This window comes from Macaca nemestrina, chromosome 5 (genome assembly GCF_043159975.1).
Source record: "Macaca nemestrina isolate mMacNem1 chromosome 5, mMacNem.hap1, whole genome shotgun sequence".
In the NCBI taxonomy this organism is placed as follows: domain Eukaryota; kingdom Metazoa; phylum Chordata; class Mammalia; order Primates; family Cercopithecidae; genus Macaca; species Macaca nemestrina.
The window spans coordinates 140,585,940-140,609,726 of record NC_092129.1 but is presented as its reverse complement, the minus strand read 5'-3'; the positions used below and the strand labels follow the sequence as shown (position 1 = coordinate 140,609,726).

Genomic DNA, 23,787 nt, shown 5'->3' with positions numbered 1-23,787 from the left:
CAATTTACTAGTCAGTTGGACCTAATGTTTTTTTGTTAGACTAGGAAATACAATCATATGTTTCAAAATGCAGTGTGTGCAAAAAGATGTATGGTGACAATCCCTCCCATCCTGTTCCCTGTCACCCACTTTCCCTCCCACAGGGCAACTGTCTCACCAGCCTCTTGTGTATCCTTCTAGAGACTTTTGTTTTTTAATTGTTATTTTGAACTGAAACAGCAGATAACAAACTGTTCTCTTCTTGCTTTCTCCCTGGCTGTATCTTGGTCATTCCACAACTATAAGGGAGGAGCTGCATCGTTCCTCACAGCTGCTTTATCTTCCATTGTATGGCTGTAACCATTTAATTTATCTAGTCCCTCATGACCACTTAGGTTGTTTTCTGTGTTTAGCATTTATAGACATTGTTATAGCGAAGTAAATAACTGGTATTTTAAATTATTCTTTTATCTCTTGATGACAGTGGACCTCTCAAGGTCTGTTGTTAGGCAGCACGTTATTTAACCTGGTTCTAGTTTCTCCATGTACTTGAACATAAAGGAGCTATTCATTTTAAATTCATGTATAATAGATTCTTTTCTCACACATTTGAACCGGCTGCTTTCTGCAGCCGATCCAGATATCTAAACTTTTACTCTCTTATGAAAAATGTACCAGTCACTCACTCAACCAGTGTTTGTTTAGCACCTAGTATGTGCCAGATACTATTCTGGCTGCTTGGGATAAAGCCGTGAGAAAAACAAAGAAAACCTCTGCCTTTTAGGAACGTATGTTTGGCTGTGGGAGAATGACAGTAAACATAATATATGAAGAAATCATTGCATAGTATATCAGAAATGAAAGTGCTGTGCTGGGAAAAACAGTAGGGGAAGATCCAGGGTGAGGAGGAGTCTTCAGTTTTAAGTGGGGTGCTCGGAGTAGGCATTACCGAGAAGGGGATATGTGAGCAGGGGCTTGAACTGGGTGAGGGAGTGAGCCATGCAGATATCTGGGGAAGAGTACTCTGGCAGAGGGAATGGGCAGTGCAAAGGCCCTGTGGAATAGTGAGTGGCTTGTGGATTGGGTAGGGCCTTGCAGGCTGTTTTAAGAACTGACTTTTAACTAAGTGAGATGGGAGTTGTGGGAGGGTGTGGAGCAGAGGAGGGACATTTCTGAGCTTCTTAAAGCATCACTCTGATGGCTCGGTGAGAACGGACTGGAGAGATCAGTCAGGAAGCTGTTGCTATAGCCTAGGTGAGAGGCAGTGGTGGGCCCAAGCAGAGTGGTTGCCACAGAGGTGGTGGAAGTGGTCAGTACCTGCCTGAATTTTGAAGGTAAGTCCAAAAGGCTGTGCTAACAGATTGGGGGTAGGATGTCGGAGAAAGAAAAGAAGTGTGCCAGATGTGGTGGTGCATGCCTGTAGTCCTAGTCACTCGGGAAGCTGAGGCAGGAAGATTGAGCCCAGAAATTTGAGTCCAGTTTTGGGCAACGTAGTGAGACCCTATTTAAAAATAAAAGAAAGAAAACAAGCAAGAATGACCACAGAGTTTGTGACTTGAGCCATTAGAAGGATGGAGTTGCCATCACCTGTGATGGGAGGGACTAAAAAGCGCCGTTTACTCACAGGGGAAGGTCCCCAATTCAGACTTAGGTGCCTGAAGTCCAAGCTGCCTGTCTGACACCCCAGTGGAAATGCTGAGTGAGCTGCTGGCTGCATGAGTCTGGAAGTCGGCAGAGGTGAGGGCTGGCAGTGTACTCCAGGGAACAGTTGGCATGGAGATGGCACGGAGAGCTGGGAGATCGGATGCAATCACCACAGAGGGTTTAGGGCTTGCTAGAGCTCAGAAGCAATTCAGGGAGCGCCTGATAGACCATTCTGCTCTCACCTTTTTAACAAATCTCTGGGTCAGTTTGACACTTTGCTTTTTTGTTTTTTTTTGAGATGGAGTCCCGCTGTGTTGTCTAGGCTGGAATGCAGTGGCACGATCTCGGCTCTCTGCAACCTCCAACTCCTGGGTTCAAGAGACTATCTTGCCTCAGCCTCCCGAGTAGCTAGGATTATAGGCACCTACCACCATACCCAGCTAATTTTTTTTTGTATTTTTAGTAGAGGCGGGGTTTCACCATGTTGGCCAGGCTGGTCTCGAACTCCTGACCTCAGGTGATCCACCCGCCTCGGCCTCCCAAAGTGTTGGATTACAGGCATGAGCCACCCCGCCTGGCCTACTTTTTTTACTGACTCCCCCACCCCTAACCGTCTCAATGCTGTGTATCGCTGAAGGGGACATTTCTGTGAGGTCTGCTTGGGAGAAGGAAGCCTGTCATCCTGCGCTCATGAGCCATGGTGAGCCGAAGGGAGGGAGCCTCTGGACCCACCAGCAGTGTCTTGAAGCTGTCATTTTCAGCACCTCTAACAGTGTCACCTCTATCTGTATCTCAGAAAACACTGAAGGCACGGTTGAAATGAACTTCCATTAACTTTGAAGATAGGCTGTCTACTGTAGAGAAATGATAGGGTGGACAGAGTGGGGAGATACTACTCTGTTGCGCCATTAGGAACTTCAGAAAGGTTGGATGCCAAATACCCGAGGGAGTTCTGGTTATGGGCAGACCTTTTTTTCCGGCACCTGGTCTGGCCTGAACTAGGTTGGTCCTGCAGCACTTGCTTTCAAGAGTTTCCAGAATGCCCCAGTGGCTCTAGGTCACCTTGTGGTCCCACTGGATTGGGTGCTGGAGAGGGAAAGTACATAGGCCCTGATACTGGGCCAATGGAACTGGGTCTTTGAAGAGAACAATTGATAGGACAGAGAGAGGGCATGTGCCGCAGGGAAACCTAGACGTGATCTGGTTTCTTCCGGCTCATTAAACCTGAGACTGGTGTCCATGCCCTAGGCCAGCTGTCCTGTCGGGGGAACCTGCTGTTGATTTCATGCCGTCTGGTCACGGCGCCCTCTGTTTTGACAGCAGCCTCTCCTGCTGGAGGTCAGTGAGGGCCTCTTTGGCCTCAAGTTGCAGAACAGGAAGAGGAAGCTCAGTGACTTCTTCCCCGTGGAAGAACTTCTTCCCCTTGGCCCATCACCAGGGGGCGCACCCCACCAAACATGGAAAACAGAGGAGCCTGTGAATAAAGAAAGGAGAACTGACTGATCATACTCCCAGAACAGGTTTTAAAATGTCAGCATGTTACCTTTTTTTCTGTGTCTATACACAACTGTGACTTTTTAAGAATTTTGATCATACTGATTACATGTGAACTTACAAACTTTTCTGAAAAACCACATTTTTCTCAAAAAATGAACAGTAAAAAACCCTGCCTCAGAGTTCAAGACCAGCCCGGCCAACTGGTAAAACCCCGTCTCTACTAAAAACACAAAAATTAGCCGGGTGTCATGGCACATGCCTGCAATCCCAGCTACTTGGGAGGCTGAGGCAGGAGAATTGCTTGAATCCGGGAGACGGAGGCTGCAGTGAGCTGAGATTGCACCATTGCACTCCAACCTGGGTGACACAGGGAGACTCCGTCTCAAACAAACCCTGCCTCATGGGTTGCAGATAGGCATTACCAATGATGTGCATGTGCTGTACCTGCAGACTCTGCTTCCCTTAGTGGAACCCTCAGGGCTCTAGAGGTTTCTGGCCTATGCTGGGATGTGATCGTTGGGACCACGTTACAAGTACCAGAAATGTGAGAATTTGAGGAGGAAATCTGTTCTGACTTAGGCTAGCTTGGCCAGGAGATACCCTATGCAAATGATGTGTTCTGATCCTGTATCTCCCAGTCCTGCTGGGCATCCTCCCTGGGGCATCTGAGTTTGATTCCTGTCCCTCTCAGGTCTCTGTTCTTTCTAACCCCTGTCCCTGCCTTCTCCAGAAGTTCAAGACTCTCGACTCTGTTGTGTGCTCTTCTAGGTCAAGGCTGTTAGTCTTGCCTTCCCTTCATAGCCAGCCCCTGCCTGGGCCTCACTTCATCAGGGGCAAAGACACGAACATTGGAAAGAAGGTGCTTCCCAGGTTCTAGTTTCTCTGTTAGAGGATGCTAATGGTCATTCCAATTATGGGCATGATCTCTTGCCTTATGCTGTTGGTGTTGTGCTTTATTTTGGCTTTTGCTCAAAGGAGGATTCTGGAGCCGAGAAGGAGAACGCCTCTGTGTTGCAGCAGAACCCCTCCTTGTCGGGAAGCCGGAATGGGGAAGAGAACATCATCGATAACCCTTATCTGCGGCCCGTGAAGAAGCCCAAGATCCGCAGGAAGAAGTGAGTCGGAGGCTGGGGTCCAGAGAGCCTTCATTGTCCCACCGAGGTGGTCTTCTCTGCTCCTTGGTAGAAAAGAGTCTCCTCAGTGGGGCTGAGCCTTGGGGAGAGCCACTTTGGTGAGAGGGAATAGTCTCCCTTTTCCTGTCTTACTTGGCTCCCGTACACAGCTCTCGTTCCTTAGTGGTTGAGTGTCCTGCAGTCTAGGGACCAACCCTCACAGCACTGGAGCTGTTTTCCCCTAGAAGGAGAGCAGACAGGGCCCCCACCAGGAGGCTCCATGGTTCCTCTTCTTTCTAGGTCCCTCTCCTGAGCTGAGAAGGAAAACTGGCTTGTACGGGGGCGCAGATTCCACCCTCCCAGGGAGTTAAAGCCACTCAAGGGAAGAAAAGAGGGTGACCTCCTCATGGCCGAGCCAAGGCTGCAGGGTGTGATCGGACATGATTTTCATGGCAAACCGTCTATTAAGATGACCTATTTTCACTGGATGTTTGGGTTGAGGAAGATATGAACAGAATAATGAGTTTTTTGTTTTTTGTTTTTGTTTTTTTTTTTTTTTTTTGAGATGGAATCTCACTCTGTCTCCCAGGCTGGAATGCAGTGGCACGATCTCAGCTAACTGCAGTCTCTGCCTCTCTGGTCTAAGCGATTCTCCTGCCTCGGCCTCCCATGGTAGCTGGGACTAGAGGCAAGCGCCACCATGCTGGCTAATTTTTGTATTTTTAGTAGAGATGGGGTTTCGCCATGTTGGCCAGGCTGGTCTTGAACTCCTGACCTCAAGTGATCCACTTGCCTTGGCCTCCCAAAGTGCTGAGATTACAGGTCTGAGCTACCATGCCCAGCTAATTTTTGTATTTTTAGTAGAGATAAGGTTTAGCCATGTTGGCCAGGCTGGTCTTGAACTCCTGACCTCAAGTGATCCACCTGCCTTGGCCTCCCAAAGTGCTGGGATTACAGGTGTGAGCCACCGTGCCCTGCCAGAGACTTTCTTAATCAACCAGGCCATGTGGTGGGGCATAGCAGCAGCCAGTGACTTCGTTCATTATCACAGGATTTGATTCCTTTGAAACTCAGGAGACCAGGGAAGGTGACAGGAAAGAAAGGGCTCTTTACTGCTGTGCTTATTACAAAGAAGACTGTCCAGCGTGTTCAGGATATCTGGATCCCTCTTATTGACTCACGATTTGTGGCACCACTTTCTCATCCCAGAACTTCATTCTTATTTATCTCCTCATCTGGCCTCCAAGTGTTCCATTGAGCTGATGGAAAGTGACTTTGTACTCCCTCAACATGTTGGAAACAGGAGGCCACACAGCACAGCTTTGATCGGGGCGGGCAGGAGTCATGAGTCTTGAGCACATACGTCACTGTGAAGGAGGACGACATGTCAGGGCTGCACCTCTCCTCCCGTCGGCATTTGACGAAAGCTCCCTGAAGTGGGGCAGCACTCTCCTCCGGAGAGATTTACCATTTATTGCTCCTCTGAGGAATGTGTGCTTGGGAACTGCCAAGTCTTGCCCCTTCTGGAAGAGGATGTTTTCTCTGACAAGAGCCTAGAGCGTCGGCTGTATTGTTCTGGGACTTGATAGAGGAGCCATGGGGTTTAAACACTAGGAAAGAGGGGCCGGGTGCAGTGGCTCATGTCTGTAATCCCAGCACTTTGGGAGGCAAAGGCAGGCGGATCACCTGAGGTCAGGAGTTCGAGACCAGCCTGGCCAACATAGTGAAATTCCATCTCTACTAAAAATACAAAAATTAGCTGGGTGTGGTAGCTCACGCCTGTAATCCCAGCTACTCAGGAGGCTGAGGCAGGAGAATCACTTGAACCTGGGAGGCGGAGGTTACAGTGAGCTGAGATTGTGCCACTGCACTCCAGCCTGGGTGACAGAGCGAGACTCCATTTCAAAAAAATAAAAAATATATAAAGTAAACAATAGGAAAGGATTTGGTGGGGTGAGGGTGCGGTGTTGAGGGCTGGGCCTCATCTCGTATTCTGAAAGCTGAGAAACATGGCTGGTCAGCTGGAAGGCTAGTGGATAGGCAGGAGTGAGCCAAGCTGAGGCGTTCTCCAAGAAGCAGGTCTGAGTCTCTCCAACCACTTTGTATCCTGTGGGGAGAACAACTTCATTCTTAATGTACTCTACAAACCAGAAAACAAGTTTTTAAGGAGGATGCTGGGCATGCTGATATCTTTTCTGGTTTCCTAAGGAAGAGCTTTTAAAACCAAATCCAAGGAAGAAAAATGCAACGACACGTGGAAGTGAACACTGGATGAATAAGCTGTTTCCCAAGTTAGAATCCTAACGTCCATATTTAACTTCACTTACTCCTCTTTGGCTTCCACAGTTCAACTCCTTTTATTTTGAGATAGGGTCTTGCTGTGTCAACCCGGCTGGAGTGTAGTGGCGCTACCTCGACTCACTGCACCCTCCACTCCCCAGGTTCAAGCGATTCGCATACCTCAGCCTCCAGAGTAGCTGGGATTACAGGTGCCTGCACCACGCCTGGCTAATTTTGTGTGTGTGTGTATTTTTAGTAGACATAGGATTTTGCTATGTTGCCCAGGCTGGTCTTGAACTCCTGGGCTCAAGTGATCCGCCCGCCTTGGCCTCCCAAAGGGTCAGGATTACAGGCATGAGCCACAGTGCCCAGCCCATCTCTTAATCTTCCATTCCCTTGGTGAATGGGAACTTGAAAAACTTGGGGACTTCACAGCAGGCTCCGTGTTCTTCTGGCCTCACTGTACTGTAAGGAAAGAGCTGCTTGTCAGGAACTGAAGACGGGACGCTAGTAAAAAAAAAAAATCTGGAGTCCCCAACTGGACTAAATAGGAGTTTTCCAGGTTTGTAGTAACCTGAAACTCTCCTAGATCAAAGCAGTTAGACTGGCCTATGTGGCCTTCTCAGGGTTTGTGATTCAGTTCTTAGCGATTCTTGGACTGATGAGTTTATAAACACAGCCCCACATTCAAGCCGTGGCCAATCCCAGCTTGCTGTTCTCACTGCTCTTGGGAGGCGTCGTCCCAGTCAGTGTTTCTACAGTTTCCATTTGTTGTTGTTATCCAAAGTAAGCGCCTGTTGAATGCAGTTGTGCTGAGTTATAGGTGGGATTTGGAAAAGGGCTGCTATTTCTGCTGTTGAGATTTCAGAGGCTATACTCTTTTTTTTTTTTTTTGAGACTGCGTCTTATTCTTTTTTTTTTTTTTTTTGAGACGGCGTCTCGCTCTTATCACCCAGACCGGAGTGCAATGGCGTGATCTCAGCTCACTGCAACCTCCACCTCCTGGGTTCAAGGGATTCTCCTGCCTCAGCCCGGGATTACAGGCGCCTACCACAACTCTTGGCTAATTTTTTTTTGTATTTTTGGTGGAGATGGGGTTTCACCAGGTTGGCCAGGGTGGTCTCGAACACCTGACCTCAGGTGATCCACCCACCTCAGCCTCCCAGTGTGGGTAGGATTACAGGCATGAGCCACCGCGCCTGGCCTCAGAGGCTATACTCTTAAAATTTTGTTCTGAGGGGAGACAGGGAAAGGGTTAGACAACTTGAAACATTGACCTGCCTGTTGGTTGTATAAAAATGCATAATTCTCAATGCGTATTTATAAATTTCTATTTTTTATAACTTTATGGGACTTCTTAGAGGCAAAAAGTAGTAAACATGCAGATTAAAAATGTTTATGAAAATCTCAATAAAAATTCATAATAAAAACTTTGTAAATAAATAGAATTGTAAGCTTTGAACTTAATTTGTGTTCAAAAGTTAACAGCGATGTGGACAAATATGTCAGGCTTAGCCCTTGTGTTGGCCTAAGCACACCTGGGAACTTAGTAAAACTTTTATTTTGGAAATTTTCAAATACAAAATTAGCAAAATACATGAACCCCTGTATATGCTTCTCCAAGCTTCCACACTTATCAATAGCTTGTTGATTCTGTTTCACCTGTTTCTCCCACTTTTTGTCCTTTATTTTCTTTCTTCCTGGAGTATTTTGTGTGTGTGTGTGTGTGTGTGTGTGTGTGTGTGTGTGTCAGAGTTTCGCTCTTGTTGCCCAGGTTGGAGTGCAATAGTGCAATCTTGGCTCGCTGCAACCTCCGCCTCCTGGGTTCAAATGATTCTCCTGCCTCAGCTTCCTGAGTAGCTGGGATTACAGGTGCTTACCACCATACCTGGCTAATTTTTTATATTTTTATTAGAGATGGGGTTTCACCATGTTGGCCAGACTGGTCTCCAACTCCTGACCTCAGGAGATCCACCCACCTCAGCCTCCTAAAGTGTTGAGGTTATAGGCGTGAGCCACGGCGCCCAGCTCTTGTGGAGTATTTTTAAATGCAAACCCCAGACCTGTGTCATTTAATCTGTACATGTGTCTGTATGTATCTCTGATTGATCTTTCTTTAAATTTTAATTTTGGAATAATAGATTCACAAGATGTTGCAAAAAATGTTCAGAGAGATCCTATGTACCCATCACCCACTTTCTCCCAGTGGTAGCATCTTGCGTAACTGTGGTGCAATATCAAAACCCTTGCATTCAGTTTCAGTGTACAATGTGGATTGTATATTAGTACAATCCATAGAGCTTATTTAGTTTTCACCATGTGCATGTGTGTGTGTTATGTGTGTGTTCTGTGCAGTGTCATCATGTAGATTTGTGTAACCACCACCACACAAATGGTGAAGACACAGAGCCATTGAATCAGTACAGTTCTCCCTCATGCTGTCTCTTCACAACTACATCCACCTCTCTGCTCTTCCACATCTCTCCTGGCAGCCACTACTCTGTTCTCCATCTCTCATGTTACTGAAAGAATGTGATAAATTGAATCATAAAGTATGTGACTTTTTTCTTTTTCTTTTTGAGACGGAGTCTTGCTCTGTCGCCCAGGCTGGATGGAGTGCGGTGGCACGATCCCGGCTCACTGCAACCTCCGCCTCCCAGGTTCAAGATATTCTCCTGCCTCAGCCTCCCGAGTAGCTGGGATTACAGGCATGCGCCACCACACTCAGCTAATTTTTTGTATTTTTAGTAGAGATGGGGTTTCACCATGTTGCCAGACTGGTCTCCAACTCCTGACCTCAAGTGATCCACCCACCTCAGCCTCCCTAAGTGCTGGGATTACAGGCATGAGCCACCGCACCTGGCCAAGTATGAGACTTTTTGATGTTGGCTTTTTCAGTTCTGCATAATTCACTTGAGGTGCATCTAGGTGGTTGTGTGTATCAATAGTTCCTTTCTTTTTATTGCTGAGTAGCATGGAGGCACCATACTTTAACACGGTTTCTTTAATCATTCACACATTGAGAGACATCTGGGCTGTCCAATTTGGGGCTACTCTGAATAAAGCTGCTATAACACTTGTGTACAGGTTTTTTGTGTAAACAAAAGTTTTAGTTTCTCTGTAATAAATACCTAAGAATGCAATTGCTGGGTCCTATGGTAACTGCATGTTTAATTTTGTGAGAAACTGACAAAACTATTTTCCAGAGCTGGTGTACCATATATATATATGGTGTGTATATATGTGTATATATATATATTTATATTTAAGACAGCCTTGCTCTGTTGCCAGGCTTGAGTACAGTGGTGCAATCTACTGCAACCTCCACCTCCCGGTTCAAGTGATTCTCCTGCCTCAGCCTCCCAAGTAGCTGGGACTGCAGGTGCATGCCACTGCGCCCAGCTAATTTTTGTATTTTTAGTAGAGGCGGGGTTTCACCATGTTGTCCAGAGTGGTCTCGAACTCCTGACCTTGAATGATCCACCCACCTCAGCCTCCCAGAGTGATGGGGTTATAGGCATGAGCCACTGTGCCCAGCCGGCTGTACCATTTTTTTTTCTCGCTAGCAATGTGTGAGTGATCCAGTGTGTCTCTACATCCTTGCAAGCATTCAGGATTATTTTTTATTTTAGCCATTCTGATGGGTGTGTTGTAATATATTAATTTGCATTTCCTTAACGGCTAACTCTCCCTCCGCATCACAGCCCCAGTTCTGGCTTTGAAGTGAGGATTCTCGGCAAGCCCCTTTCCTCTGTTTCTGACCAGGAGGGAGTTAAATGGTGATTGGCGGGGTTATTCTGAGAGACCGGTAGCAACACTGGCTGGCTTTCAGGGAAACAAGTGTGAAAGATGTACCTGAGTGGGGCCAGGCGCGGTGGCTCACACCTGTAATCCCAACACTTTGAGAGGCCGAGGCGGGTAGATCATGAGGTCAGGAATTCAAGATCAGCCTGACTAACATGGGGAAACACCATCTCTACTAAAACTATAAAAATTAGCTGGGCAGGCCGGGCGCGGTGGCTCAAGCCTGTAATCCCAGCACTTTGGGAGGCCGAGACGGGCGGATCACGAGGTCAGGAGATCGACACCATCCTGGCGAACATGGTGAAACCCCGTCTCTACTAAAAAGTACAAAAAAACTAGCTGGGCGAGGTGGCGGGCACCTGTAGTCCCAGCTACTCGGGAGGCTGAGGCAGGAGAATGGCGTAAACCCGGGAGGCGGAGCTTGCAGTGAGCTGAGATCCAGCCACTGCACTCCAGCCTGGGCGACAGAGCGAGACTCCGTCTCAAAAAAAAAAAAAAAAAAAAAATTAGCTGGGCATGGTGGCGGGCACCTGTAATCTCCAGCTACTCGGGAGGCTGAGGCAGATAATTGCTTGAACCCGATAGGCAGAGGTTGCAGTGAGCCAAGATGGCACCACTGCACTCCAGCCTGGGCGACAGAGCGAGACGTCGTCTCAAAAAAAAAAAGAAAAAAGATGAACCTGAGCTTTGTTTTTCTGGCATCTTGAAGTCTCTCTACTTCTATTCATGTGGCTCAGTAAAATAAGGCTTGGTGACATTTGTATGCATTGTCCACCACTTAACCACTTGTGGATCTGGGGCAAATCACTAAACTTCCAAATCAGTTTCTACAGAAGGGGATCATTAGGATACCTTGTTGAGGGGATTTCATGGAATGTCTTTATCATTAAAATAAAGTATGGCCATACTTTATACATGAGTGTTATTCCATTACCAGACCTTTCTTTTCTTTCCGTTGCTTTTAAAATTATAAAAGCGGCTGGGCTCAGTGGCTCACGCCTGTAATCCCAGCACTTTGGGAGGCTGAGGCAGGTGGATCACCTGAGGTTGGGAGTTCAAGACCAGCCTGAACAACATGAAGAAACCCCACATCTACTGAAAATACAAAATTAGCCGGGTGTGGTGGCCCATGCCTGTAGTCCCAGCTACTTGGGAGGCTGAGGCAGGAGAATTGCTTGAACCTGGGCGGTGGAGGTTGTGGCGAGTCAAGATTGCGCCATTGCACTCCAGCCTGGGCAACAAGAGTGAAACACCATCTCAAAAAATAAATAAAATTATAAAAGCTTGCTTGTCTCATGACAATATGAAAAAATATATGTAAAAGCGAATACTAATTGAGAACTGAACTCTTGTCAGTCACTGTTCTAAGTGTTTTACACATATGGACTCATTTGATCCTCACAGTTACCCTGAAAGCAAATGTTTTGACCATTCATGTTTGCAGTCAAGGACATGGAGGCCTGGAGAGGTCGGTAACAAGTCAGTCCACCTGGCCGCTGAGTAGGCCAGCTGTAGTCTGCACCCAGGCATTCTGCTCCAGAGCTGACTGGCACTGTTTCCTCACAACTGTTCGTGTTCTGAGGCTTAGTGGCACTGAGCACTGCTGTGTGCAAGGCGATTCCCACCATCCACCCGTGCATTCACCTGGCCTGTGAGTGGGAGGAGAAAGGGAGCTAGAAATGGAACCAGTTAAGACGGGTGATGTGGCTGGGCACGGTGGCTCATGCCTGTAATCCTCGCACTTTGGGAGGCCAAGGCAGGTGGATCACGAAGTCAGGAGTTGGGGACCAGCCTGGCCAACATGGTGGAACCCTGTCTCTACTAAAAATACAAAAATTAGCCAGGCATGGTGGTGCACGCCTGTAGTCCCAGCTACTTGGGAGACTGAGTCAGGAGAATCGCTTGAACCCGGGAGGTGGAGGTTGCAGTGAGCCAAGGTTGTGCCACTGCACTCCAGCCTGGGTGACAGAGCGAGACTCTGTCTCAAAAAAAAAAAAAAAGAAAAGAGGGGTTATGTGAGGCAGGCTGAGGGCACTGATTACTGCTCATGTTCATTCCTTGATGAAGTAGATAGGGAGAAAAAAAAACTTCCATTAAAGATTTTTTTTCTTTTTTTTTTTTAGAGACAAGATCCCACTCTGTCTCAGGCTGGAGTGTAGAGTCACTATCATAGCTCACTGTAACCTAAAACTCCTGGGCTCAAGCGGTCCTCCCACCTCAGCCTTCCGAATAGCTGGGATTACAGGTACACGGCACCATGCCCAGCTAATTTTAAATTTTTTGTAGGGATGGGGTCTCCCTATGTAACCAGGCAGGCCTTTAACTCCTGGCCTCAAGGGATCATACTGCCTCAGCCTGCTGAAGTGCTGGGATAGTTGTGAGCCACTTTGCCCAGCTTTATGAAGGGTTTTGATCTGTTTATGAATGATGGCTTTGTAACAGTGTTAAGGAGACTAAGGATTTCCTGGTAAGTGAAGAGTGAATATCTTGTCAAGGGAGATGCCAGTGACCTCTCTCACTACCCCTGAGGTCCCTAGCAGAGATGAGCTGAGCAACTTTTGGTCTGATCTAAGGTGGCATTTCTGCTGGATTAAATATTGTGTTCGCACATGAGTTAGGCTGCCCTAACAAAAAGTCCCCAGAATTGAGTGGCTTAAGTCAGAGGCATATGGCTTCTATGAAAGCTGGGTGAACAAGAGTGGTCCAGGCCAGCTGGGTGACTTGGTGGTGTCAAGGCCCTTTCTGCCTCTTGGCTCCTCTGTCACTTTGGGTGCTGCTTGCATGACAGAGTATGGTGGCCACCCCATCTGCTGGGCCCAGATTCCAGCACTGGGGGAGAAGGGAGGTATATGAGGGCAAGCTTTTACCTTCCTCCTAAGCAGGACCTGGAAGCTGCACCCTCCTAGTAATACCACCCCAATTGGCTGCGAGGGAAGCAAGGAAATGTGATCTTTACCTGGGTGGCTCTGTCTAGGTAAAATTTGGGAGCTTTGTCACCGTGGGAAGAAGGAAAAAGTAGATTTGTGGGACAGTTGGCAGTCTCTGTCATAAATGAGGTTTGAGTGTGTATGCCCAGGAATGTCTTGTTGGGACAGGCAGCAAGCCCTCTACTAACAATGCACCCCCTGACTTGTACCATTAGTTTTCCCAGCCTGTCCCAGAGGCCAGCAGGTAGGTGCTCCTCCAGGATGGGGGCCCCTCAGTGGGGCCCAGCCCGCTGCTTTTGCTTCTGGCGTGTGACTATGCTGGCTGCCCCTTCCTTCTTCCACATTGTTCCTTTGACTTCCATGACACTGCCCCACTTTCCTTGTTATTTTTGGCCTTCCTTTTCTTTCCTGGCACTTCCCTCCAGTCCTCTCAGCTGTGGATGGTCCCAAACACTCCACCTCTGTGTATGCATGGAGATGGCTCATCTGCTTCTCTACCTCCAGCCATCATCTCTCCAGGACGCCTCAGCATCCAGCTGTCCGGTGATACTTTCATTTCAACATGGCCAGAGTCGATCTCCCTTTCCCCCAAAACCACTTCCACTCCACAGCTTTCCCACTTCAGACAAAGGTTAGAAACAGTGAGGATAACAGCAGCCAACCCTCGAGTGCTTACCTTGACCTGGGACCTGGGACCTCAGCCTGGATGGCATGATCTCATTTTCCCAGCTCCCCGGCTCAGTCCCCTAAACTGAGACCTTGGAGTCTTCCTCCTTGTGTGTCTGTATCAAGATGGTCACTGAATTGTGCCCCCTCTTTCTTCCTGGCCAGTCTGATGCTGCCTCCCCGCATGGCTGATCAGGTACCCTGCTCTTCCCCAGCCGCCATCCCTGCCAGGGCCATCTTCCCACAAGCCCTCGCCTTGTCTTCTCTCCCCTGCAGTAGGATTTGCAATTCCTCCCTCGTGCTTTTCACTCCAAGTCCAAATGGCCCAACCAGGCTTCTGAGGTCGTCTGCCAATTCATTGTTTCTTTTGGATAATTCATTTTTCTTTTCATTTAGTAAATATCAATCTATCAATCTGGGCATGCCAGGCGCTGTACCAGCTCTGAAAATACCATGGCAAACAAGACAGACATGGGCCCTGCCTGCAGGGAATTCATTCCAGTGGGAAGACATACAAAGAAAACAAACCCACAATTATGACAGACAGTGGAGGGGTGCTAGGAAGGACATAAGCGAGGGTCTTCACACCCTGAGAGGAGGCATTCTCATCACTGCTGTATCTTCTGCCTTTGTTAGAGCTCTTCCTCCCCATCACCCCCTAAATCTTGCCTGTCTTTCCAGCCTCTGTAGCCTCTCCAGATTACATTGATCCTCCCCTTATTCAGTCACTCATTAAACAATTTTTTTTTTTTTGAGACAGTGTCTCACTCTGTTGGCTGGAGTGCTGTGGTATAATCTCAGCTCATTGCAACCTCCGCCTCCCAGGTTCAAGTGATTCTTCTGCCTCAGCCTCCTGAGTAGCTGGGATTACAGGTGTGCACTGCCACACCCAGCTAATGTTTATAGTTTTAATAGAGATGGGGTTTCCCCATGTTGGCCAGACTGGCCTCGAACTCCTGACCTCAAGTGATCTGCCTGTCAGCCTCCCAGAAGTGCTGGGATTATAGGTGTGAGCCATGGCACCTGGCTCTAACATTCAACAAACACTTATTGAGCTTCTGTTACACACAATGCTGATACAGATGTTGGGATACACTGGCAACTAAAACAAGGTTTCCCCGCTGTGAGTTTGTGAGCTAGCTGGGGGACAGACAGCTCACCAACAACATGTAGCATGACGAACTGCAGACAAAACTCTTCAGACACTGAGTTAAAGAAGGAAGGGGTTTATTCGGCCAGGAGCATAGGCAAGACTCCTGTCTCAAGAGCCGAGCTCCCTGAGTGAGCAATTCCTGTCCCTTTTAAGGGCTCACAGCTCTAAGGGTGTCAGCGTGAGAGGGTCGTGATCAATTGAGCAAGCAGGGGGTACGTGACTGGGGGCTGCATGCACTGGTAATCAGAACGAAACAGAACAGGACAGGGATTTTTACAATCCATAGATAACATAACCGGTTAGGTCAGGGGTCGAGCTTTAACTACGAGGCTTAGGTCAGGCAGGCCCAGGCCTGGTTTTGGGTCTGCTTTCTTGGTTTCGGGTCTGGTTCCTAGGCGCCGGGCTACCTGCCTTTATTTTCACTTCTTTTTCCTTTTCTGAGTATAAAACAATCTAAAACAATATGAAAGGGTCTGTCTCTCTTCTCTCAAACAGACCTGTCGTGTCAGGTGGTGAAGTTAGGGTCCTGGAAGGAAAGTGACAGTGTACCTGGGTTGGATATTTGAGGAAGGTTTAATAAAGGGCTTACTTCCAAAGGTGCAGGCAAGGTCCAGCGGAAGCACAAGGGTTGGTGTAGCACCTGGGCTGGGAACAGGGAAGGGGAGGGGCAGCTAGAACCTGGGGAGAGGCCCATGGGAGAGGCTTCTGCAAGAGCCCAGGCCTCAGGTCCAGGAGCCCTGCCAGCCCACAGAGCCCTGCAGGGAAGGAGCCAACCCAGGAAATCAGTACCCTCACCTCCCTCTCCTTCCCTCCCCTCACACTGTCCTGCCTGCTCTCTGCTGGATGGGGTCGGCTGTTGTGAGCCATACCAGCGCCAGCCTGCCAGGGCCTAGGAGGGTGCATCTGGAGAGGCGGAAAGAAGTGATTGCCACATAATAGGGCAGCAGGGGAAGGAGCACTCGCAGCAGGGGTTGCTGTTTTGGGAGGGGTGGGAAGGAAATTTCTCTTTGAACAGAGCCCTGAATTTATTGAGGGGCCGGCCACATGGAGAAGCATTCCAGGGAAAGGGGACAGCAGGCATACTGCTCTGAGGCAGGAGTGTGTGTGGCTTCACCACAGGAGGCTGGGTGTCTGGAGCAGAGGGAGCAGGAGCGGAGTGGGGCAGGGTTCAGGGAGGAGCTGGGCGGTGCCTGCAAAGCCTCATGGGCTTGATTCATTCAGATGGAGACGGATAGCAAGGGAGTGACAGGAGCTGACTCAGGATCATTCTGGATGGAGCAGGTATGGGGGATACTATTTCTCTTACAGTCAGGTCCACATAGTTTGGCATTTGCCAAGCACGGTTCCGTAAGGGGACAGCTAGCCACCCTAAGACCTGGGGGAGGTTAGTCCTGGCCCCAAGAGAGCCGGCCAGCCTGTCAGCAAGGCCAAGTGTGACTCCTTCCCATAGCCTGAGCCTGTACCAAGGGAGAGGGAGGAAATATAAACCCGCAGCTGACTCCCCTCCCCCGGGGAGTTAGCAGTGTAGTCAGGGAGACAGGCAAACACACAGGAACCTGTTTTAACTCCATTCACCAAGACAGAGAACAACTGTCATTGGAAGGCTAGACTTTAGGACTTAAGTGCTGAGGCCGGGCGCAGTGGCTCACACCTGTAATCCCAGCACTTTGGGAGGCCAAGGTGGGCGGATCACGAGGTCAGGAGTTCGAGACCAGCCTGGCCAACAGAGTGAAACCCAGTCTCTACTAAAAATACAAAAAAAATTAGCCAGGTGTGGTGGCAGGCGCCTGTAATCCCAGCTACTCCCGAGGTTGAGGGAGGAGAATCGCTTGAACCCAGAGGGCGGAGGTTGCAGCGAGCTGAGATTGCACCACTGTATGCTAGCCCAAGTGACAGTGTGAGACTCCATCTCAAAACAAAAACAAAAACAAAAAAAAGACTCAAGGGCTGAAGCCTGTGCCAAGTTCCCAATGGGGTGGGGTTAGCAGGTGAAGCTTCAGGTAGAGGTGAGTACTGAGCGGAGCGGAGCGGGAGGGTGGAAATGGCCTGGGGGAAGGTGGGAGGGCAGGTGAGGGGAGTGTTGTCTCACCCAGCCTGCGAGGACTCAGCCACTGAACTGGGGTGTCTGGGGTGCTCCAGCTCAGCTCCTGAGGCTTCCGAGTCCTGAGGCTTCCGAGTCCTGAGGCTTCCGAGTCCCTCTTGTAACATCTGCTTGGAGGCTGGTGTGGTGTCAGCTGAAACCAGCCTTCTCCCTTGTGAAGCCAGCAGAGGCTCCCTCAGTGGCATTGGCCCTCAGGTTGTCCCTCCCCCTAGGCAGATGCAGTTTGGGAATGCCACCTCTGAATCAGGGTTGCCCCCGGAAGGAGTCACTGGAACTGGGGGGTCCTCCTGTAGGTTTCTCTGGACGGTCTTTCCCATCGTTGTCATCTGGGGTCCAGGGTTGGAAAGGGCCCCGCGCCAGCTGCTTTACCCAGTGAGTTCTTGATGTTCTTCAGAGGCTCTTACATGGATGGTCAGGGCATAGCCATAAAAAATATTAGAATCATGTCCTTTACAGCAACATGGATGGAACTAGAGGCCATAATCCTAAGCGAATTAACACAGGAACCCAGAAAACCAAATACTGCATGTTCTGTCACTTGTAAGTGGGAGCTAAACACTGAGCACCCATGGACATAAACATGGAAACAGTAGACGCTGCAGACCACGAGAGGGGGGAGGGAGGGAGGGTCCTCGGTCGAAAACCTACCTATTGGGTACTATGCTCACTACCTGGGTGCAATATGCCCATGTAGCCAACCTGTACATGTATCCCCCATATCTAAAATAAAAGTTGCAAAAAGCAAGATTTATATACAAAGATGTGCATCATAGCTTTATTTATAATAGCAAAAGACTGGAAATTAGCTAAATGTCCCGCAGTGGAGAATTCTTTTGTTTTTTGAGACAGAGCCTCGCTCTGTTACCCAGGCTGGAATGCAGTGCGACAATCTCAGCTCACTGCAACCTCCATCTCCTGGATTCAAGCAATTCTCCTGCATTAGCCTCCTGAGTAGCTGGGATTACAGGCGCCCGCCACACACCCGGTGAATTTTTGTAGTTTTAGAAGAGCCTTGTTGGCCAGGCTGGTTTCGAACTCCTGACCTCAAGTGATCTGCTGGCCTTGGCCTCCCAAAGTGCTGGGATTACAGGCATGAGCCACCGCGCCCAGCCCCCAACAATGGAGAATTATTGATAAATGATTACATATCCGTAAGTTTCAGTAATGTGGAAACATTAAACATTATGTTTTGGAAGAGTACTTAATGAAATGGAAAAATGGCAATTATATATTAAATGAAAATATCAAGATGTAAAAATAATGTGTATACTATGATTAAAATTACATATTGTACATAAATTCATATACTAAATCAATAATAAATAGATGGACAGGGGCTTCAGAGGCTCTTACAAACAGCTTTGTGGGTACAAGAAGAACCCCCTGAGCCTTGTCAGTTTTTGCCATAATGAAAGAGTCCTGGGGCCACACATTCTATTTCTTTTGAACTTTGTTGTGCATTCATTTATGAGTTTTCCTCAGCTGTTGATAGTGGGTTTTTCATTCTTCTGTTTTACTTAGGCGCATACTGAAAAAAGTTCTTAATTCTGCGAACATCAACTTCCCGTGCCCAGGTGCAAGTGTGGGGGCAGCTGGCCCAGGGTAGAGCTTTGCCATGGACTCTGGCGCTTCTGGAAAAAACATTAAGGTATTTTTCCTCCCCTTGGAGCTTGTGGCCTACCTCATCTCCATTTGATTAGTAGTTTTTCTTTTTCTTCTTTGTTAAAAAGTTATTTAATTTTGAATAGATAATATATGTATGCAGTATAAAATTTAAAAGACAGAAAAAGATATAAGTGATAACAAAATATCTTCCTCCTCCCCTGTTTCTCAGAGGCTCAGACCTCATCCCTGGCAGCTGCTATTATGTTACTGTTAATATGACCTTATGTATTCTTCCAGAAATATTCTGTGCATCAAATGCAAATACTTATATTTTCTACTTCTCAGTGTATTTTTTGGTGACGTTCCATGTCAGTAATAAAGAGCTTCTCTGGTTCGTGGCTGCATGGCCTTTGTATAATTCTACCATAACTTATTTCCCAGTCCCCAACTGATGGGCGTTTAGGTGGTTTCCAGCCCTCTGTTCTTTCAAGCATTGATGCAACGAGCAGCTTTCTGCCTGTGCCATTTTGTTATGGGTGTCCACTGAGTGTGGACAGATGTCGCCCAGGTCTCAGAATGTGTACCAGTTGGCTCTCCTGCACGAGTCCCTGCCTCTTTGTCACCTCAGTGTAGAACTCCTTGAACTTTGCTACTCTGATAGATAGAAAATTGTGTCTTATTGCAGTTTTATTTGAGTTGGAGTTGAAATTTTTTCCCCCCAATTCCTTCTATTATAACAAACAAGTGTGTGTGTATCAGCTGGAACCGGGAACATAGTCACCATTCTGTGTGATGATGCCCCACAGAGGGGCACCCAGGGACTCTGCCATCACAGAGTAGAGAACACAAACTCTGGGCTGGGACTTCCGGAAGAGCGTCCCAGGGCTGGTGACATTTAAGCTGGACTTTGACCAAGACAAGCAAAGGAAGGAAGGACATTCTAGGCAGAGTGAACAGAGTACACAGGGTACAAGGGAGTGGCAAGGGCTGAGTGTTGCAGTGAAGGTTGAAGACGGACCCTGAGGGCCTCATTGGCCTCGCTGAGGAATTTCCATGTTGATCCCATAGGGGTCAAAAGTGCAAAGGAGAAAACACGATGTATTTGGAACAAATTCATTTGCTGAGCACTTCCTATATGCCAGGCACTGTGCTAAGCACTTCACATAAATTAACTGTTCACCCTCATGCTATCCTAATGAGGTTGGGAAAATTATTATCCCCATTTACACATGTATCAACTTATTTATTTATTTATTTACTTATTTATTTATTTATTATTATTTTTTTTTTTGAGATGGAATCTCACCCTGTCACCCAGGCTGGAGTGCAGTGGTGTGATCTCGACTCACTGCAACCTCCGCCTCCTGGGTTCAAGTGATTCTCCTGCCTCAGCCTCCTGAGTAGCTAGGATTACAGGCACATGCCACCGCAGCTGGCTGATTTTTGTATTTTTAGTAGAGATAGGGTTTCACCATGTTGGCCAGGCTGGTCTCGAACTCCTGACCTCAGGTGATCCATCTGCCTCAGCCTCCCAAAGTGCTGGGATTACAGGCATGAGCTACTGCGCTTGGCCTCATTTATTAATAGTAGTATTATTTTTGCTGTTTAACAGAAGAGGAAACAGAGGCTTAGAGGCTAAGTACCTTGTGTTAGGTCATCAAGCCACTACATGGCATGACCCTACCCTGCTCTCTCCTAACCACGTGTCTACCCATGGCATCCGGAGAGCAGCAGAGTGGGCTCCTGTCTTGGATGAGTCGGGGGGTATTGCCTCTCTCCAGACTAAAGGAGATGGAGACTTCCATAAAGAGCAAAAGCTGTTCTGAGATTCCACGTCCCCTTGAAACATGCAACCGTTGATAGCATCCTCTGGAGGTATTCTGTGCATATCCAGCAAATACAGACACAGTTTCCCCTTTTTTTTGCACATATGGTAGCATACTGAATAAGCTCTTCTGCACTTGCTTCTTTCCCCACTTACTATCTCTTGGAGGTCACTCCTGATAGGTAAAGAACTTCCTTATTTGTTTTTGTGGCTGCAGGGTGTTCCATTGTATGTCTTATCCTAACTTATGACCAGTTTTCTATTTAGAGAAATTGAGACTATTTCCAGCAAACAATGCTGCGCTGACATAATACTTGTTTGTTGGGATATCTGCAGGCCAATTTCCTAGAAGCAGAATTCCCAGCTTGTATTGGTAGCTACTATGGTCTAAATGTTTGTGTTCCCCCCACCACATTTATGTTAAAATCCCCCAGGTGATAATGTTAGGAGATGGGGCCTTTGAGGAGGTAATTAAGTCATGACAGTAGAGCCTTTGTGAATGGGATTAGTGCCTCTAGGCCAGGCACTGTGGCTGATGCCTGCAATCCCAGTGTTTTGGGAGGCTGAGGCAGGAGGATCACTTGAGCTTAGGAGTTTGAGACCAGCCTGGGCAACATGACGAGACCCCTATCTCCACAAAAATTAAAAAACAAAACAATTAATTAGTTAAAAAACCCCCAGAGAGGCCAGGCACAGTGGCTCACGCCTGTAATCCCAGCACTTTGGGAAGCTGAGGTGGGCGGATCACTTGAGGTTAGGAGTTTGAGATCAGCCTGGCCAACATGGTGAAACCTCATTTCTACTAAAAATACAAAAATTAGCTGGGCATTGTGGTGGATGCCTGTAATCCCAGCTACTTGGGAGGCTGAGGCAGGAGAATTGCTCAAACCTGAGGCAGAGGTTGCAGTGAGCCAAGATCGCGCCACTGCCCTCCAGCCTGGTGACAGAGCGAGACTCCATCACAAAAAGAAAAAAGGGAGAGCTGCCTCGCCCCTTCCACCATGTGAGGACACAGTGAGAAGGCACCGTCTGTGAGCCAGAAAACAGGCCCTCTCCAGATGCCCAATCAGCCTTGATCTTGGGCTTCCTAGCGTCCAGCACTGTGAGAAATACATTTCTGTTGTTCATAAGCCACCCGGTTTCTAGTACTTTGTTGGAGCAGCCTGAGCAGACTAGGACAGCAGCTATTGCCAAATGCTCTTCATAGAGGCCATGCCAATATCACCTTCCTCCAGAAAAACAGCCCATTTCCCTACATCCTAGCCAACGCCATGTGTTTTACACTTTTGCCAATCTGATAAGTGAAAAATGCTATTTCAGAATAGCCTTCGCTTGATTTTCTGTTACTATGATTGAGGTGCGCTTTTCCATATTGTGATTTTGAAATACGGTGTCCTCATCGCTAAGCGTGGCTGAGGAGAGAGCCAAGAAGTTCTGAACAGAACGTGGCTTTCTCTCCTGTGCCGGGAGCACCGTGGCCACCATGTGCTTTCACTTCAGGGATTGTTCTCCAGGGGTGCACATGTGTGAGGTGAGCAACTCCTTCAGGAACTCTGAGTTCTCGCGGGGAGAAACAAACCGTTTAAATCATCACAAGCCACTCCGCTGATCTGAGGCATCCCCTCTCCAGTGCCAGAAGCTGCCCCCTCTTCCACCAACCTCTCCTGACAATCCAAATAGAACGAGCAAAGTGGTTTTTTTCACCCTACATTCCTCAGGCCGGATACATTCTAGAGAATTGTGAGACTTTGCCCTAAGCTACCAAGTGCTCCCCAAGGACATTGGTCACCAGGAGAGCAGCCACAAAGGTCGAGAAAGACACACACGGAAGGAAACCCAAGCTCTGTGCTCCTTCCAGCCCTTGCTGGTGCAGGTGCTACCCCACACGCTTGTCAGATCGCCCAGGTGACGGGCCAGGCGCAGCCCTCGGGAAGGTCATTCAGCCAATCCGGAGGATGTAAATCCTGTCCTCAAGGAGCCCAGGGCGGGTTCTGCCGTGCCCGCTGAAATAGTCTCCCTCCTCTCAGAGCCCTCCCTCGAGAGCCCGAGTGCGCCATGTCTCGTGGCCTCGCCTGAAGCCTTCCTCTGGCTTCACAGAATGCTCTGGAACTCTGGGGTCTGGTCAGGGAGTGTGTCCTCAGCTTGTCTGAAGGAGGCCTGCATCCCTCCTGAGCTCTTGGAGGTGCCCAGGAACCCTGCTTCTCTTCACAGGGCCTGGCCATATAGCCAGTTCCAACCCAAAACCCAGAACAGTGCCTCACCCACTCCCCTCCCCCTGTCTCTCCTCAAAAGAATTTTACATTATTTAAAAATAATAATAGTGGCCGGGCGCGGTGGCTCAAGCCTGTAATCCCAGCACTTTGGGAGGCCGAGACGGGCGGATCACGAGGTCAGGAGATCGAGACCATCCTGGCTAACACGGTGAAACCCCGTCTCTACTAAAAAATACAAAAAAAAAAAAAAACTAGCCGGGCGAGGTGGCGGGTGCCTGTAGTCCCAGCTACTCGGGAGGCTGAGGCAGGAGAATGGCGTGAACCTGGGAAGCGGAGCTTGCAGTGAGCCGAGATCTGGCCATTGCACTCCAGCCTGGGTGACACAGTAAGACTCCGTCTCAAAAAAAAAAAAAATAATAATAATAATAATAATAGCTTGCATCTACATAGTGCTTACATTTATATAGCACTTACTATGTGCCAGGTACTAATTTAAGTACTTGATATTAACTCATATAATAAATAGCACAGGCCGGGCGCGGTGGCTCAAGCCTGTAATCCCAGCACTTTGGGAGGCCGAGACGGGCGGATCATGAGGTCAGGAGATCGAGACCATCCTGGATAACCCAGTGAAACCCCGTCTCTACTAAAAAATACAAAAAAAAATTAGCCGGGCGAGGTGGCGGGCGCCTGTAGTCCCAGCTACGCGGGAGGATGAGTCAGGAGAATGGCGTGAACCCGGGAGGCGGAGCTTGCAGTGAGCTGAGATCCGGCCACTGTACTCCAGCCTGGGCGACAGAGCCAGACTCCGTCTCAAAAAAAAAAAAAAAAAGCACAAAACTCAAAAGGTACAAAAGAATAAATCAGTTACAAACTACACCTTCTTCCTTCTCATTCCATTTCTTCAGTCACCCCATTCCCCACTCCAGAAACAGGTACTATCACTGGTCTTATGTGCTCCCTCAAAGCTATTCTAGGAAT

The 23,787-nt window shown here is 48.3% G+C and overlaps 1 protein-coding gene across 3 annotated transcripts in view; it reads left to right on the top strand.

The window, feature by feature from the left end:
* LOC105489678 (TATA-box binding protein associated factor 8) overlaps positions 1-19,176 on the top strand; it is a 42,976-nt gene extending 23,800 nt beyond the window's left edge. The window contains exons 8-9 of one of the 3 annotated variants that reach the window (XM_071097057.1): positions 4,096-4,235; positions 18,685-19,175. In XM_071097057.1, coding sequence (XP_070953158.1) covers positions 4,096-4,235; positions 18,685-18,769 — 225 coding nt within the window. In that variant the 3' untranslated portion in view covers positions 18,770-19,175. Of the gene's footprint in view, positions 1-4,095; positions 4,236-4,532; positions 8,900-18,684 lie in introns of those variants that run through there. The other 2 variants (XM_071097058.1, XM_071097059.1) reach the window with 2 other exon arrangements.
* Positions 19,177-23,787: the final 4,611 nt, after the last annotated feature.